The following is a 15,250-nucleotide window of genomic DNA, read 5'->3' as shown; positions in this document are numbered from 1 at the left end:
TTCCTGTGTTTTTTACCCTACGGATAGGATGCGCTTAATCTAACAATGCCTTAACAACCATACTTGAATTAACAAAGGCTGCCCCTAGTCAAAATTGACTGGGGGTAAGTTTTTTAGAGCGAAAAATGAAAGAATGCATAGTTTCATCAAACTCTGATGATGATGAGAGGATCGGTTACATCATTTCCAAGCTCCATCCGGATATAGTAACAACATAGACATCTACATTCAGCTTATAAATTATTATGTTTCCACTATCTAGTATCTCTGTTTTGTTTTTGAAGAATTCATTCTCCATCTTTCCATGTGAGCAGCAAGGTAATGGAAATTCTGTCAGCTTTCATAAACATAAGCTAAACTAAACTCTGACAATCCAATATATTATTTCATATGGTTATCGAAGAAGATTGCCTCCGGTGCAAGAACAAGCTGTGTCTATTGCAAGTAAAAAATTCCACTTACTACATTTCATTACCATTGATTCCATCATAATTGTGCTTGAGAGGAAGCTTAATACTTTAATCAAAGATCTAATTCTTGTCCCACTAGCAAAAAGTGATTAATTCTTTTTCACTTCAAATCCATTTGATTCCAGACTTCTTTGCCAACCTATAATGAATCCTTTTTCCGATGTAGCAGGCACAACCTTGTATGATACATTAAACCTTTTCTTTGTTATATTCCTCTAGTCCATGATTTATGTATTATGCTGAAAAATTATATAAAAGACTGACAGCTAGCATAAGGCATATTTGTTACGATATATTTTATCTATATTAGGATATTGTGTATTATTGCCTTATATAGAGTAGTATCATTGCTTTCTATAGAGTAGGATTGTATAGTATGTAATCCTATTTATACTCTTACTATAGTAATCATTGTTACTATAGTAAGACAATTTCTTGTACTATATATATTCGTTAATACAACTCAAGAGGGTATGCACTTTAGCCCTTCTTTCAATATTACATACTAAATCTGGTAGTTACAGTAGTACTGTTAGAAGCAAGAATCCCTATTCTTTGCCCTTTACTTTATCCTCTGTCTTTTCCTGCTTGTGGTGCTAGCCTACGTACATACCAAGAAAAGAAAATTCGTCTGGCCAACCGCACCTTAAATACTGCCGGAATTGTGGCTATACTCCATATCGGTGCAGCTCGTGTGAGATCGAATTAAATTAAAGGGGAACTAAAACTCACAAAATGGCTGGTTTGCAAGTGTTTGGACAGCCGGCCTCCACAGATGTTGCGAGGGTGCTGACTTGCCTCTTTGAAAAGAATCGAAAGTTCGAACTCGTTCGCGCTGATAAATTCAATGGACAACCCAATGTACCTGAATTCATCAAGCTCCAGGCAAGTTACTCGATAAGCATATTTGTTCATGCATACAGGTGTTTACAATCTTTGTTTACTAGGGTGGTGTTTACACTCTGATGAGGATAAATCTTGTGATTCTTCCTTTCAAACCTTGCAGGATATCAGTGGTCAAGTGACATTTAAGGATGGGGATCTCACCCTTACCAGTAAGTGAAGCACGCTGATGCTCCTTGTCGTTTATTTTGGTTAAGTTTTATGATAATTCCCCTGCAGATGCCATGTTTTCCGCTTTGTTTTCCGCATGCCTTAATTTGCAAAACCTGTGTTTCATATGTAAAATCATGATATTTGTTAGGTCGTTTCTTGCATTTTAGCCTCGTTTATTTGCAATACCGGCCAAAAAGTGAAATGCAATCTTGTTACTTTTGTCCTGTTAGATTCGAGGGCCATAATACGTCACGTCGCCACCAAGTACGAAGATGAGGGGAACAAAGCACTTTACGGAAAAGGAGCACTGGATAGGGCATTGATTGAGCAGTGGCTTCAATCAGAAGCTCTCAGCTTTGCACGTCCGAGCTCCGCACTGATCTTTCATTTGGCTTTTGCTGAGCCGTTGGGCATACACCCTGACGAAGCCGTGATAGAACAAAATGAGAAGAAGCTCTCTGCGATACTTGACATTTACAATAAGCGACTTGGAGACAGCAAATACTTAGCTGGGGATAGTTTTACCCTCGCGGATCTTTCGCACCTCCCGAATTCTCATTATCTTGTTACTCTGTCTAAAAGGGGACAGGAACTTTTCACTGAAAGGAAGAATGTGGAGAGGTGGTGGAACGCAATCTCGACTCGCCCCTCATGGAAGGAGGTTGTCCAATTGCAGAATGAGTATCCTGGTCCGATCAGGAAAATAATTAACCGAGCACCGGCAATATATCCGCTCTGATGGCTTTGCTGCTATCTGTCGTTTTTGCTTCTCTGTGTCATGTGGTGTGTTTGTTGTTTCTGTCTGCTTGTTACTCGTCGAGTACTTCCTCTTTGGCATTACAAAAGGTGTGAGGAGTTTCTCTAATAAATAATCGAGAAGCATTTCTATGTATTCTGTGAATCCCAGTTCGTGAAGTTTGTATTCTGTGAAATATAGTTCCTAAAGTTGAATAATAATCCGAAGATGTTTGCTATCTTATCTAAATGAAAATTCAAAGTCTCTTGAAACCTAACTCGACTGACAATTAGGTTATTTAGGTGCTCACAAAAGCCTAGGTAGGGCTATGGATGAGATGAGTTAATTGTACTGTCAAGTTCCAGGCTTGTCTCCGATTGTACAGTGGCTTAACGAACTCGAGCTATAGTTGAGCTCGAGTTTTTATGTTGGTAGTACGTGCTCATCTTAAATTGTTCAAGAAATGACGTGATCGATTGACGCCTATGATCGAAAGGCGCAAGATACTTCGATAATGCTTCCTGTTTTTTCTGAAGTTGTTTGTTGTTTGCAGTTTTATATATATATATATATATATATATATATATATATATATATATATATATATATATATCCATTTTAGTTTCTGCTTTATTCATGTTTTAGTGGATATTAATATATTACGGGGTGTGGCTTAAGAGTGTGCACCGAAGTGTAGTTTGAGCTCTTGATTTTAGGTGGCCAATTAATCATGCAATCAATCATTAGTGAATCAATTATGAGAGGACACCGAGATCTGGTCTCTTTCATTGTTGACTTCCATGGAATGATAGATCAACCAATTGCCGCATTATCATCAAACGTCAACTCGAGGACTCGATTTTCTTTGAGATTTTCACCAGAATTTTGCGGTGTTTTCTATTGTCCTTGAAAAGAGTGTGATGAATCTGAAATGAGAATTGGCAACTGGTAGGAGAGTTTCAATGAAAACGCAGCTATTATGTAATGTTAAAACAGGGAATATCAAGTAGCAAGAGAGATCCTCACAGATTAAAAACAAATTCTCTAATCATCGCAGTTACTAAAGAAGCTTTACTAAAGAAAGCCCTAATATTGGTTATTCAAAACCGACCTAAAGCCAAATCCATCTCTGAATCCCTTTAGCTTTTCTGACATATTTTGTTTAGCTGATATTAAAATACATACTAAGCTCACATACTTGATGGAGAAGCTCCATCTTAAAGAAAGAAAAAGCCAGATCTATCTCCAGTAAAACACCTTCAATACCAATTAAATTAATAAGCTATCCTCTCTCTTTTTCTCCTTTCACTTTCCCTTTATTTTCTTTCCCTTTGCCCTTTAATTTTTCCTCTTGACAAGCAAGGCATTTCATTGTGCTACAAGCTAAGTTTAAAAACCACCTGAACCATCCAACCTCTGTGCACTTGGAACTGGAACTATCAACTGCTAGTGTGTATTAGTTAAGAGAGTAGAGCACTTTGATCTCCGTATCCGTAACCAAATTTTCGATGGCGAGCGTGAAGGTATTCGGGTCACCAACCTCGACGGAAGTCGCGAGAGTGTTGATGTGCCTCTTCGAGAAGGATGTTGAGTTCCAGCTGATCCGAGTAGATACGTACAAGGGCCAGAAGCGCATGCCCGACTACCTCAAACTGCAGGTGATGCTCTTTTCGTAAACTGATCTAGTATATCCTTTGGCCTGGCTTGGTCCATTTTTAATGTATTACAGTTGAAGTTTAAAACTGAAACTTCGGTCGCGGTACGGTGCCGTACGTTGGAAGTAGCCGTTGAGCCAAATAGGTCCTTAATATGCTCTGTTTTTTAATCAGTAGGAATGGTGTGAGATTCTTACCGATGTTGTTCGTTGCAGCCGCATGGTCAAGCGCTAACATTCGAAGATGGGAAACTGACGCTTGTTGGTAAGAATCGTTTCTCGCTGGGATCTTATACTTTTGCCTAATGTTACAAACAATATCTATAAAAACTTTAGAAATAACTTACGTAATAATTAAATATATAGAGTTCGGTTACTATAGTCTTATGAGTATAGACTCTTTTATATGTATAAGTATTCTGTCGTTAGATCTACTTCGTTTATCATTTCTATCTGTTAGATCATATTATTCAACCAACCACCCACTCAACTTTAAAAAATCACTATCATTCTAACCAACGGCCGAAAGCTAATAAGTATAAAAATATCTATACATATTTTTTTAATCTAACGGTCGAAAACTTATAAGTATAAAGATATCTATACTCATAGGAGTATAGTAACTCTACTGTCTCTCTCTCTCTCTCTCTATATATATATATTGCGAAAGTGTGGCTGCACGGACCTTTCATATTACTTTTCTATTAATTTATTTTGTAAAATACCCGTTGTAAAAGTCATTTGTCAAAAACTTGAAGTGATCAATTTATCTATTTTTTTCAATCATTTTATTCCAAGTTTTGTCAATATTTTCTCGTAGTCATTATACGCAAAACTATTTGCTCCTAAATTAGCTTTAGAAAAGGCGAGGGATAATACTTGAAAAGAAAAAAATTATTTCAATCAAATGCTCCTTAGTATAACCATTCGTACATCAATGCACCAGCCTAATTCAATTTAAAATTTGGGGATCTAAGTGAAATTTGAGTTAAAGAAGTTTAGGACTTAACTTCATGATATTGAATTGCTGTTAACTGTTCGATCTCAGACTCGAGAGAGATTTGCCGCCACATTGCGGGGCGCAACCACGAGCGCGGGAACAAGGAGCTGTTCGGCACGTGCACGTTGGAGCGCGCGGCGATAGAGCAGTGGCTGCAGACGGAGGCGCACAGCTTCGGCCCGCCGAGCTCGGAGCTGGTCTTCAACCTGGCGTTCGCGCCGCTCATGGGGCAGGAGAAGGACGAGAAGGCGGTGGTGGCGAGCGAGCGCAAGCTCGGGGAGGTGCTTGACATCTACGAGCGCAGGCTCGCGGAGGACGAGTACCTCGCAGGCCACAAATTCACGCTCGCCGACCTCTCCCACGTCCCCAATGCGCACCGCCTCGGCTCCATCCCTGCGTGCCGCTCTCTTTTCGCGTCGATGGCGAACGTGAACCGGTGGTGGAAGCAGATCACCAACCGGCCCGCATGGCGCAAGGTGGTGGCCATGCAGCAGGAGCCAGCGCCGGTGATCTAGCTAGTTGGTTGATCATCATGGTTTTGCTTGTTTCCTCACTTCGTTTTTCTCTTTCAAACGTCGGAATTTGGGTGTCGACAAATTCTCCTGGAGTTGTTGTCTCGCTATCTCTTTTCATATTTTTTTCCCCCCTTGCATACGTACGTGCATTTTAAGTCTTAATGTACTCGACGGCTTTGTGCCGGTTTCTGACTGCAGTTCGCTATGAATAACATAATTCCCTGATCGATCGACGAGTCAGCACATGTTGGCAGTGTTTCACTTAAAAAGAGTACTTGGTTCAGAACGAAAATGGATAGAAAGATGAGGAGCAGTAATGCAATTTACCCAGCCGGATATATAGAAATTTATGGTGCAATGGAATCAAATAATGAAAATAAAATCAAGGATCGGTGAAGAAATTAAAGAGAGGCAAGGGAGGAACAATTTTCGCCAACAAGTCACAATTTCATTACAGGAAAAGGTTAACATACATAAATGAGACAAAATGCAATCAGATTACAAACTTCAGAGGGCGTCGATCACTGAGAAGGTTGAGGAGAGTATCCTACAGAAATCTTCAGTTTTGTAGGAGCTGGGCCTCCTTGGACTTGCTGAGCAGCTGCCTGGCTCGGACCCGAACCTGCAGGCGCACCAGTGCCTGCATGCAGTGGATCGCGACCTCCGCCTGCCGCCGCACGTACGCCCCCCGCGCCACCGCCTGCAGCCTCACCAGGCTCTTCAGCGCCCGGAACGCCCGCCGCGCCTAATGCCACGCAATTCCACATTGGTCTCATAAACAGCAGTTATTTATTAGTGTCACAAATTAAATGACATCTAAAGCAGAAAAAAGGTTTGGATGCACCCATAGTGCCTAAACTGCATCCATATTGCAACTTAATTGGATTACAGAATTCAGTTTGCTACTTTAGTTTCTGAAGTCTTAATTGCAAAATATAACAATTCATCATTAGCCGCTGAAAATAATTTGACATCTCGTGGCAAACGATCTTTTCCATCATCATATATACAGTGCGCTCGAAACCAGAGAAGTCACTTTAGTTAGAAAAATAAATGCTTTGGGTTCGCCTACGGACATTGTTGTGATCACCCACATGCCAACATGCACGGTACAAGTCAATATTTATGTGATTTAACTTTGACACCCATTATAATAATAAAAGAGTAAAAACGATCGATTACAGAGATTAAATGTTTAAGCGCAAATTATAAAAACTAAGTCAATCAGGTAGAAAAATATATCCCATACATTCTGTATATATAGGTGTAAATTTTACACATCTTCCATCGAAAAATGTATTAATTTTTTTAAAAAAAGTTTAGGATTAAAAAAACGATAATTAATAAGATTAGCATGATAATAATAATTCCTTGGATGAGTAGAGCAAATCAATCTGACACGTAGCGTTGGAGTGTAGAGGGAAGAGGGACTATATAATTATATATCTACAAATTTGACGCAAAAATAATAAATTAAAATGAAGTAGGGTAGAATAAGCGCACGAGATGGGCCCTGAAGTAGGCCTGGATGGTGACCGCCGCCACGTCCTCGCGGCAGAATCCCTCCTTACACAGCAAACTAAACTCATCGTCCGAGCCGCTCCCTTCCTTGAGCGCGGCGCCCTCGGCCGGCTGCGCGAGCTTCGGGTTGTAGACCTTCACCTCCTCGCCCCCGCGCGCGGCGACGGCGATGGACCTGCACGGGGCCTGCGCGAACGAGCGGCGCACCGCGCGGAACCACCGCCCGGGCCGAGCCACCGCGCGCGGGCCCCGGCGGGCGCTCCGCGGCGTGCGGGGCTTCGATTTGGGTTGGTGGTGGGGCCCCACGCAGCAGACGCAGGGGGAGCGGCTCCGCTTGGCCTCGTCCGCTTGGGCGGCGGATCGGTGGCTCGGGCGCAGCGTGCGGATGCAGGAAACGCGGCGCGGCGTGGCCATGTTTCTTGGTGGTGGGTTGTGCGCTCGTTGCTTTTGGGTTTGCGTCGGCCGGGGGGGGGGACTAAATGGGATGGTTATAGCATAATAGCGTAGTAGTGGACCTAGTGGTGGTGGTGGGTGTACATGGTCAGAGGGTGTAGAGAAGGTGGGGAGATGTGGTAAGCATGTAGTGGAATAATAATGTTAAGGAGATGAGCAGGCGATTCTGGAAGCTCTTTGCCTTTTCCGTTTTCCTCTTCATTTGGTTGGATGTTGGAGACTTGAGAAATTAAGGGAAGACGTGGCAGGATGAAAGAGGGAGGTTTAAGAGAAGCACCGCGTCGTTGTGGGCTTAAGTTTTCTGCCTGAACCAAATATGGTTCAAGAGACTCTAATATGGGGCATTCAGTAAGACCAAGTGATTAACCCCTGTAAAGGTCTAAGAGCTTGATCATGCCAGTGTGTTGTGGCATTTTCTTTCCTAAATTGTAATTCAATACCGACTGTTTCTAGCTAGTGTACCAAAGATTCTAAATTTAAAGTCTAACTGTCTCGCATTTTTAACTAACTTTTTTAAAAAATGAACAAAGTGAATAACAACCTCCGGTCCTTTCTCTAAAAAAAAAAAAAATTATGATTTAATAATTATATTTTTATATTAAAGAAGGGGCCGGTCAATTACAAATAAATTGTACTTTAAAGATGATAAATGTACATTAAGCCATCGAATGTGTATTAGAGATTACTTTGCTTAGACGGGCGGCAGCGACATATATCGCTTGAGTTCTCAATGCAAGTTCTGCCATATATATTGGGCGTGCTATCACAACAATGTCGAGAAAATGAAGAAGCAGGAGAGGCCATCCTGCTAGCGTGCATTTTTGAGATAATAGATTCCAATAATAAGCTACTTTACCACATCATCTAAAATTTAGACTTCTCAATCCATGTGCATGTTTGATTCAGTAAAAGCAGCCTAGCTAGTACGTACAAATGCTTTTCTCAATTCTCATTACAAGCATGAGCAAACCGTTTAACTAAGGCTAAATTATTCAAATACTTAGGCTTTAGTTTTATACCACACAGTTGCTTAATAAACTAGCTAGTACGTACACATTGTTGATAGTAGCATCATTTGACATTGCACGTTGCCGGTCACAGTGTATATCCACAAGATGCTGCCACAGAGGACATGCAAACCACTAACTGGATGATTTGTGGACTACCAATTTAAGATAAGGTAGTAGGCCAAATATATATTTTAAAATAGATGGTTCAACTTATTTTTAATTTTTTGCCTATGACCTCTTAATTTTACTTGTTTTGTTAGGTGAATGAGAAATATTCCGTGAAAATTGGTAGCTAGCTCCATAAGCTTCTAGCTATGTGTTAACTTATAAACAAAGCTGCAGTCTTATCAAACAAAAAAAAGTAAGTAGAATCATTAATTAAATTTAACTGAATTAATAGTTACATTTAATAATATATATCCGAGACTCATTTAATAGAACTAAATTTAAATTAAAAGAAGCAATAAGATGGTTACTACTGAGGGAAGTTTGATGCAGTTTTTTACTTTTTAGATATTGAAGAATTGGCACTATTATTTTTTGAATTAAAATTGAGCGTAGACCAGGTTCATAAATGTTGATGTAACTTAAATGAAATGAAGTGTTAAAAGTAGTGCAAATAAAAACCTTTTTCCTGGCTGGGACTGCAACATGCAAATTAAAAGTATACCTGCGTGTACGAGGCGGCCAACTGTTATTTTTTGCACTTGCCATGCAATTATATTGGCAGAAATGATAAACGGTCAACAATCACTGTTCATATCCTCTGTGTGATACCAATAGTTTCTGATGCAAATGACAAAAAATAAAAAACTACATGATTGGTATCCGAGTTTCCAAATTTGAATCCTAATTGATTTATATTTTTAACTAATTTATTTTTAAATAAAATTAACGAAACGGACAGCATACTATCTATATATCTCTTCAAAAAATTATTATGTACAGCTTATTATCTCTCTCTTTAAAAAAATATTATGTACGTGATAGGGGGGCAGGGAGGTTTCATATTAGAAATGGTGACCGTGGGCCTAAGAAGTGGGCCACCCCACTCACAAAATTTGATTTTTCAAACCTAATATTGGTTTACGTTACGCCCAATGATTGGATTACTTACAAGTGACCTCCAAAAAAGTAAATTTTTATCAAAGAAATTTTGAAGTTCAAACTTGGAGGGCCTTTACCCTGGTTAGAGGGGGCCCTTCCAGAAATTCTCAGTGGCAACCGGGGCGAGCCCAGGGCCAAAGAGGGGGTTTGGAAATAGTTTTCAACCAGCAATTGACGCGCTTCGGTTTTCACCTCCCCAGCTGCGTCATTGCCCCAAGCGCAAAGATGCTTTTTTCGGTCACCGGGCCTCTCCTTTTAAAGATAGTTTATAGGGCACCACAAACTTAAGCAGCCGATGTGGGACTATTAGCCTATATATGCATATAATCCGAAATCCCACCGCACATGTAGGTAGATCAACTGTTTGAGGATATTTTAGTTGGTATTCCAGACCCAAGTTCGAATCCTAGTTGATTCATATTTCCAGCTTAGTTTATTTCTAAATAAAATAAACGAGGTGGATAGCGTGTTATTTATCTCTCTCAAAAAAAAAAAAAAAATGTTCGAGAATATTCCGCAATGGCATCAACAACTCTTTTTACTCTCGAGAAGGGAAAGAAGAGAAGGAATTGCCAACTTCATCAAATTAGAATGTTATGTTTGAATCTCGTCACACTTTCAATTTAATTTAATTATTTCCATATTAAGTGAAGTTTATCTAAGCCAATAAAAAATCTCGAGCCAACGTGAGAAAAATATTTAAATATAAAATATCATAAATATTTTATTGTTCAAGTCTATTAATCTTTTAACATAATATTAGAGTCGGTACTAAACCTTTTCCATTCCTAAAAACTCTCGATTAAATTCCTATACATTCGTCAGTAGTCGATGGCACATTACATCTTGTTTTAATAAAAATAGCATGGTTTGCCCGACTTCTACCATGCATATTAATGATTAGAGTAACTGGGATTGATCTTCTTACATATCAGAGCTGATCTTAAGTTTTTGAGTGTTATGGTATTTAAGTTAATCTTAAGTTCCGAATATTCTGCAAGGTCATAGATTCAATTGCCATATTTATCATTTATTTATGCAGCCGTAGTTCTCTTTTAAGTAAACTACTATAGGACTACTGCAATTGTTAGTTAATTAGTACCCCAAATCATGTAATTATCACATTGCACATGTTATATATACTACGAAAGGGGCATACTAATAATAAATTCATCCGTTGCATTATAGCCCACGAGTTTAAGCAACTAAATGGTTCTAATCAATGATCTATATACGTTGAGTTCCTATTCTTTGTTATTCCTTAATATCAGGCTAAAGTACTTAAAACTTTCAAACCAAGACATTCGAATAATCTGGCAAAATTTTTTAACTCTACGTGTCTCCACAACTCAGCTATCCACTTCTTCTTCTTTCTTTGTTTTTTTTTTCGTGCACCGACAACTCTTTTTTTCTTTTTTGGAAAATTTTTTTTCTCTTCTTAGTGCACGTCAAGTTATGCAGGAGCGTCTCTAAGTTGATCGCACGTCGAGTTGAATGGGAAACGATTTTTAAAATTAGTCCGTCACATGGCAGTGGACCAATTAGCAATCTATCCTTAATATTATTTACTTTTTTTTTAATTCAAATGCTTGAAAAGAGGATACTTTTAATTTTCAACAACTAAAACCTAAATGCACGATATGATCAATCTAAGAGTCCTAGTTTTAATCACCTGCATCTCCTGAACCTACTATATTCAGACCAATAATTTGTTCAAATGTGGAGAGTTTACTAACAGAACGGTTGCATGCACCAAATCATTTAATCCACGTATATATAGTGGATCTATCATAACTAAAGTTCAGCTCAAGTAAAGAACCTGTTTTGAGAAATCGAAGTTTGAAATTTAATCTAAGTCACTGATTACTTATTTTATTTGTATTACAATCTAATTTTTTTTCACCATTCACATGCACCAGTACTAATTTTGTTCCTATGCGATTCACTTGCGCTGGATTCCATCTCGTTAATTATTCGATCCTAGTCACCCAATAATTAAATTGTAGAAATTTCCTGATTAGTTTTTTTTTCTTGAGAAAATATAACATGCTATCTCTTTATTCATCAGATAAATGAATTTACTTACAACAGATTGAGCTAGGCAGCTAGGCCTCTTGAAAAGAAAGAAAAGAACGCAAAGAGAAAGGGTGAGTAAACCTACACAAAGTCTATACTAAATAAAAAAGAAAAATCTAGGGTGACCAAAGACCCCTGAGAAAAGAAAATGCTTGGGTCTGATTAAATTTTTATTTTATTTTATGATTGGATTGATAAGATTATATGGAATAAAGGTTCGAAATCAGTGGTGGACTTTTTCCTTTGATCCTACCACCTTCTCTGCTTAATTAATTAATTACTGTATCCTTCCAATGATTCTTCCCCCGCAAAAAAGAAAGAAAACAAGCCCCAATAAAAGAACAATGGGCAAGCACTTTCTAGCGCAATCATCATGATAATAAAATTATAAAGAGAGCGAGAGACATTTAAAATTACATGTCTCATACCGATAGTACAATAAAAAATCACTACCCAAGATGCACATAAGCTCTTCGATCTCAAAGCTATAAATACGAACCCCTACATGCACCACTAGCTATATCCACCCAGCAATATTCATCTCTTCTAGCTTTATTTTCGCTCAGACACCTTTCCTTTTATAGCTTTTGTTCCCAGAGAAGCTACGTAACCATGAAATATTTCCTGCAGGTTCTTTTGGTTGCGCTAATAAGCTGCTTCTTCTGTGGACATGTTAATGCCGGAACAGCAAAGTGCATGAACACCTACTCGTATTGCTATGGAAAATTATTCAATTGCCCGCAGGGTTGTCCTAACCAATGCGAGGTGGACTGCAACACATGCAAGCCTTATTGTCGTAAGTCTCTCTTTTCCCTCCCCCTAATTAATCTACTTTGTTTTCTAAATAAGAAAATAAATTCATTATGTATATGTGAATGCATACTATTCTATGTTTATGGAGTACTCCATCCATGCATGAGCACACAATTTAATGCGGGTTAATCACAAACTTCTCTTCTTCAGTATCACAACTTATTAGGTTAATTAAGAACCTATATGTATATATAGTTCTTAGCTGAACAGTGGTGCATTGTCCAATGAGTGCTGAACACTAAAATTTTAACTTACTACCTAATAATGCAGTTATTATTATTAAGCACTTATAAGCCGGCACTAATCTGTATTTTTAAGTTTTTTATTGTAATATCCGAGTTGGTAGAATATCTAATTAGAAAGAGATACTTACTGTAAATTGCACTATCTATATTTTCGGTAGGATCCGGGCTTTTTTTTTTTTTGTTTTTTTTTTTCCTTCTTATTTATTTATCGAGTTACATGCATGTAAAATCTTGGTTGTGCACGTACATGATCAGCTTGCGATAAGCCGGGAGCGGTGTGCCATGACCCGCGCTTCATCGGTGGAGACGGCATCAAGTTCTACTTCCACGGAAAGAAAAACAAGGACTTCTGCCTCGTCACCGATTCCGACATCCATGTCAACGCGCATTTCATTGGAAAGCAAGGCAAGGGGAGGGACTTCACCTGGGTCCAGTCCATTGGCGTCTTGTTCGGCTCGCAGCAGTTCTACGTTGGCGCAAGAAAGGTCGCGACCTGGCACGGATCCGACGACAACATGCACGTGCAATTCAATGGAGCAGACATCAACATCCCGTCGGGCGACGGCGAGATGTGGACGTCGCCGGAGGGCGACTTGCAGATCAAACGTGTTGGGGAGACGAACTCGATCGTGGCTGAAGTGGTGGGCGTGGTGAAGATCGGAGTGAGAGTGGTGCCCATCACCGAAGAAGAATCGAGAATTCATGGGTACGGCATTACGGAGGACGACTGCTTTGCTCATCTGGAGCTCAGCTTCAAGTTCAGTTCACTGAGCAACTCGGTGAGCGGGGTTCTGGGCCAGACCTACGTGCCGGGTTATCGCAGTCCAGTTAAGATCGGCGTCCCGATGCCGGTCATGGGTGGTGCGGAGAAGTACTCGACCTCGCATCTGTTTGCGACGGACTGTGCCGTCTCGAAGTTCGGGCTCAAGAGGGAGGGTGCTGAGATTGAGGATCCGCCGACGGTTGCTTGTGGAGCTCAAGATGGAATTCAGGGGATTGTCTGCAAGAGGTGAAAGAGACAGAGAGATACAGAGAGGAAGATGACCAGGAAGAGTGATTTTGCTTTGCATTAATATTTCGTGTGCGTGTGTGTGTGTGTGTGTGTGTGTGTGTGTGTGAGTGGTATTTTTATAGTTGTAAACAATCTCTGTTTCCTTTGTTGCTGCTCTCCAGCTTTGTTGCTGCGGGGTTTATCTTTATGTTATGTATTCCTTGCTTCTTTTAATATAATTACTGAAATAAAGAAATTCAATTCCAGTCTTTCTTTCACTTTTTTTTTCTTTTTTTTTTTTAAATGAAAGATGATCCAGTCGCATTGCAATTCAACAATTTGGACATGGGAACTCCCTTTACTTGTTCTGTATAATGTTATTGCATTTATCATATATACATATGCGACAAAGTAATTTGCGAACAATCCAATACATGCATATACACACATAAATGTGTCTACATACATATGCGTGTGTGGTGAAGAAAACCAGTAGACAAATATATTTATCACCTTTGCAAGAATATTACCCCGGACATAAGAATGATCATCAATATATTTTAGCACAAATTAATAAGGTTGTCAAGAATCTACTTATATGATATATTTGGATACTTAGGAATCAATACACAAGATTGTCTATCTGGTCATGTGAAAACTTAAACGAGTTTAACTAGTAGAAACCGACCGTCCCTAGCGCAAGTGGCAAAGGGCTTGGTTGTTGGCACCCGAGATCTCAAGGTCGAATCCTAATTGAGTCACATTTCTAACTAAGTTTATTTCTAAATAAAATAAATAAAACAGATAGCATGCTATCTATCTCTCTCTCGAAATGTTAGATATGACTCGAAATCTACTATCGATTCAGGTTCGGGTTTACGACTCGCCGACAGCTTCGCGGTGCGACCAATTTGGAAAAGAAAATTATGGAGGAAAAATGAATGTCTGTGGTGGGTAGCGGAGGGCTCGGGCCGACAGGTCCGAGCCCGTAGAGGTGTGATCATGGTCGGTTGTAATTTGAAAAACATTGTATTTCCTTTTTCGTTTCATAGTGAAGTTCTCTCCTCTCTCGCCCGTAGTTTTTTCCCTGCAAAGGGTTTTTCACGTAAATCTGTGTTTCTTTATTTTCTACTTGTGGTTTGATTATTTTTGTGTTTGTCATTTCGTTTCCGTTTGTGCGTTTGTCGTAACACGAAAAAAGAAAAAAACAAGTCAAAATCTTTGACAAAGAATATATACTTGTTTAATGCATTAAAAAAAAAAGAACAATTGATTGATAGAATAAAATGGGTACAAAACACAGGTGCAGAATTAATATATTTCAATTAATGCTTCATTTGGGATTGCGAGAAGATTATATTATGTGGGGTGAGAAATAACGATAGAAAAATACCCTATTTATTTCCGTATGTAATATTGCATTCTGCATATTGTGATTAGTCGGTTACGATATATTTTCTACGGTCTCATCGGAGAACGCAGAAGCATATTTCTATATGTTTTTTCTTAACTCCATTTTATCTAACAGCGTTGGATCCACCTCAATACCAAACTAAGTCTAAATACATAAGGGAACATTATTTGAAAGATCTCACATTTATCT

At 39.1% G+C, this 15,250-nt stretch overlaps 4 protein-coding genes across 4 annotated transcripts; 3 read left to right on the top strand and 1 right to left on the bottom strand.

Moving 5' to 3' along the window:
- LOC109707196 (glutathione S-transferase F9-like) lies at positions 1,080-2,517 on the top strand. Its single transcript, XM_020228317.1, has 3 exons — positions 1,080-1,355; positions 1,477-1,525; positions 1,757-2,517. The coding sequence occupies exons 1-3, from the start codon at positions 1,206-1,208 to the stop codon at positions 2,263-2,265; spliced, it is 708 nt and encodes a 235-aa protein (XP_020083906.1). The 5' UTR covers positions 1,080-1,205; the 3' UTR covers positions 2,266-2,517.
- LOC109708103 (glutathione S-transferase F8, chloroplastic-like) lies at positions 3,638-5,660 on the top strand. The gene is made up of 3 exons (XM_020229700.1): positions 3,638-3,920; positions 4,133-4,181; positions 4,965-5,660. The coding sequence occupies exons 1-3, from the start codon at positions 3,771-3,773 to the stop codon at positions 5,429-5,431; spliced, it is 666 nt and encodes a 221-aa protein (XP_020085289.1). The 5' UTR covers positions 3,638-3,770; the 3' UTR covers positions 5,432-5,660.
- Positions 5,858-7,385, bottom strand: LOC109708308 (protein IQ-DOMAIN 31-like). The gene is made up of 2 exons (XM_020230002.1): positions 6,935-7,385; positions 5,858-6,176 (listed from the first exon to the last, which is right to left on the bottom strand). The coding sequence occupies exons 1-2, from the start codon at positions 7,364-7,366 to the stop codon at positions 5,991-5,993; spliced, it is 618 nt and encodes a 205-aa protein (XP_020085591.1). The 5' UTR covers positions 7,367-7,385; the 3' UTR covers positions 5,858-5,990.
- Positions 12,144-13,925, top strand: LOC109708187. Its single transcript, XM_020229821.1, has 2 exons — positions 12,144-12,394; positions 12,912-13,925. The coding sequence occupies exons 1-2, from the start codon at positions 12,211-12,213 to the stop codon at positions 13,667-13,669; spliced, it is 942 nt and encodes a 313-aa protein (XP_020085410.1). The 5' UTR covers positions 12,144-12,210; the 3' UTR covers positions 13,670-13,925.

Source organism: Ananas comosus, linkage group 3 (genome assembly GCF_001540865.1).
Source record: "Ananas comosus cultivar F153 linkage group 3, ASM154086v1, whole genome shotgun sequence".
NCBI classification, from domain to species: Eukaryota; Viridiplantae; Streptophyta; class Magnoliopsida; order Poales; family Bromeliaceae; genus Ananas; species Ananas comosus.
This window is presented reverse-complemented; position numbering and strand designations above follow the sequence as displayed.

Excerpts from the sequence above, each read along its gene's own strand:
- LOC109707196 (XM_020228317.1), top strand. The coding sequence starts at position 1,206 with ATGGCTGGTTTGCAAGTGTTTGGACAGCCGGCCTCCACAGATGTTGCG. Across the intron at positions 1,356-1,476 it reads CTGAATTCATCAAGCTCCAG|GATATCAGTGGTCAAGTGAC; the intron begins GCAAGTTACTCG and ends CAAACCTTGCAG. Across the intron at positions 1,526-1,756 it reads TGGGGATCTCACCCTTACCA|ATTCGAGGGCCATAATACGT; the intron begins GTAAGTGAAGCA and ends TTGTCCTGTTAG.
- LOC109708187 (XM_020229821.1), top strand. The coding sequence starts at position 12,211 with ATGAAATATTTCCTGCAGGTTCTTTTGGTTGCGCTAATAAGCTGCTTC. Across the intron at positions 12,395-12,911 it reads CACATGCAAGCCTTATTGTC|CTTGCGATAAGCCGGGAGCG; the intron begins GTAAGTCTCTCT and ends GTACATGATCAG.
- LOC109708103 (XM_020229700.1), top strand. The coding sequence starts at position 3,771 with ATGGCGAGCGTGAAGGTATTCGGGTCACCAACCTCGACGGAAGTCGCG. Across the intron at positions 3,921-4,132 it reads CCGACTACCTCAAACTGCAG|CCGCATGGTCAAGCGCTAAC; the intron begins GTGATGCTCTTT and ends TGTTCGTTGCAG. Across the intron at positions 4,182-4,964 it reads TGGGAAACTGACGCTTGTTG|ACTCGAGAGAGATTTGCCGC; the intron begins GTAAGAATCGTT and ends GTTCGATCTCAG.
- LOC109708308 (XM_020230002.1), bottom strand. The coding sequence starts at position 7,366 with ATGGCCACGCCGCGCCGCGTTTCCTGCATCCGCACGCTGCGCCCGAGC. Across the intron at positions 6,177-6,934 it reads CCTACTTCAGGGCCCATCTC|GCGCGGCGGGCGTTCCGGGC; the intron begins GTGCGCTTATTC and ends GCGTGGCATTAG.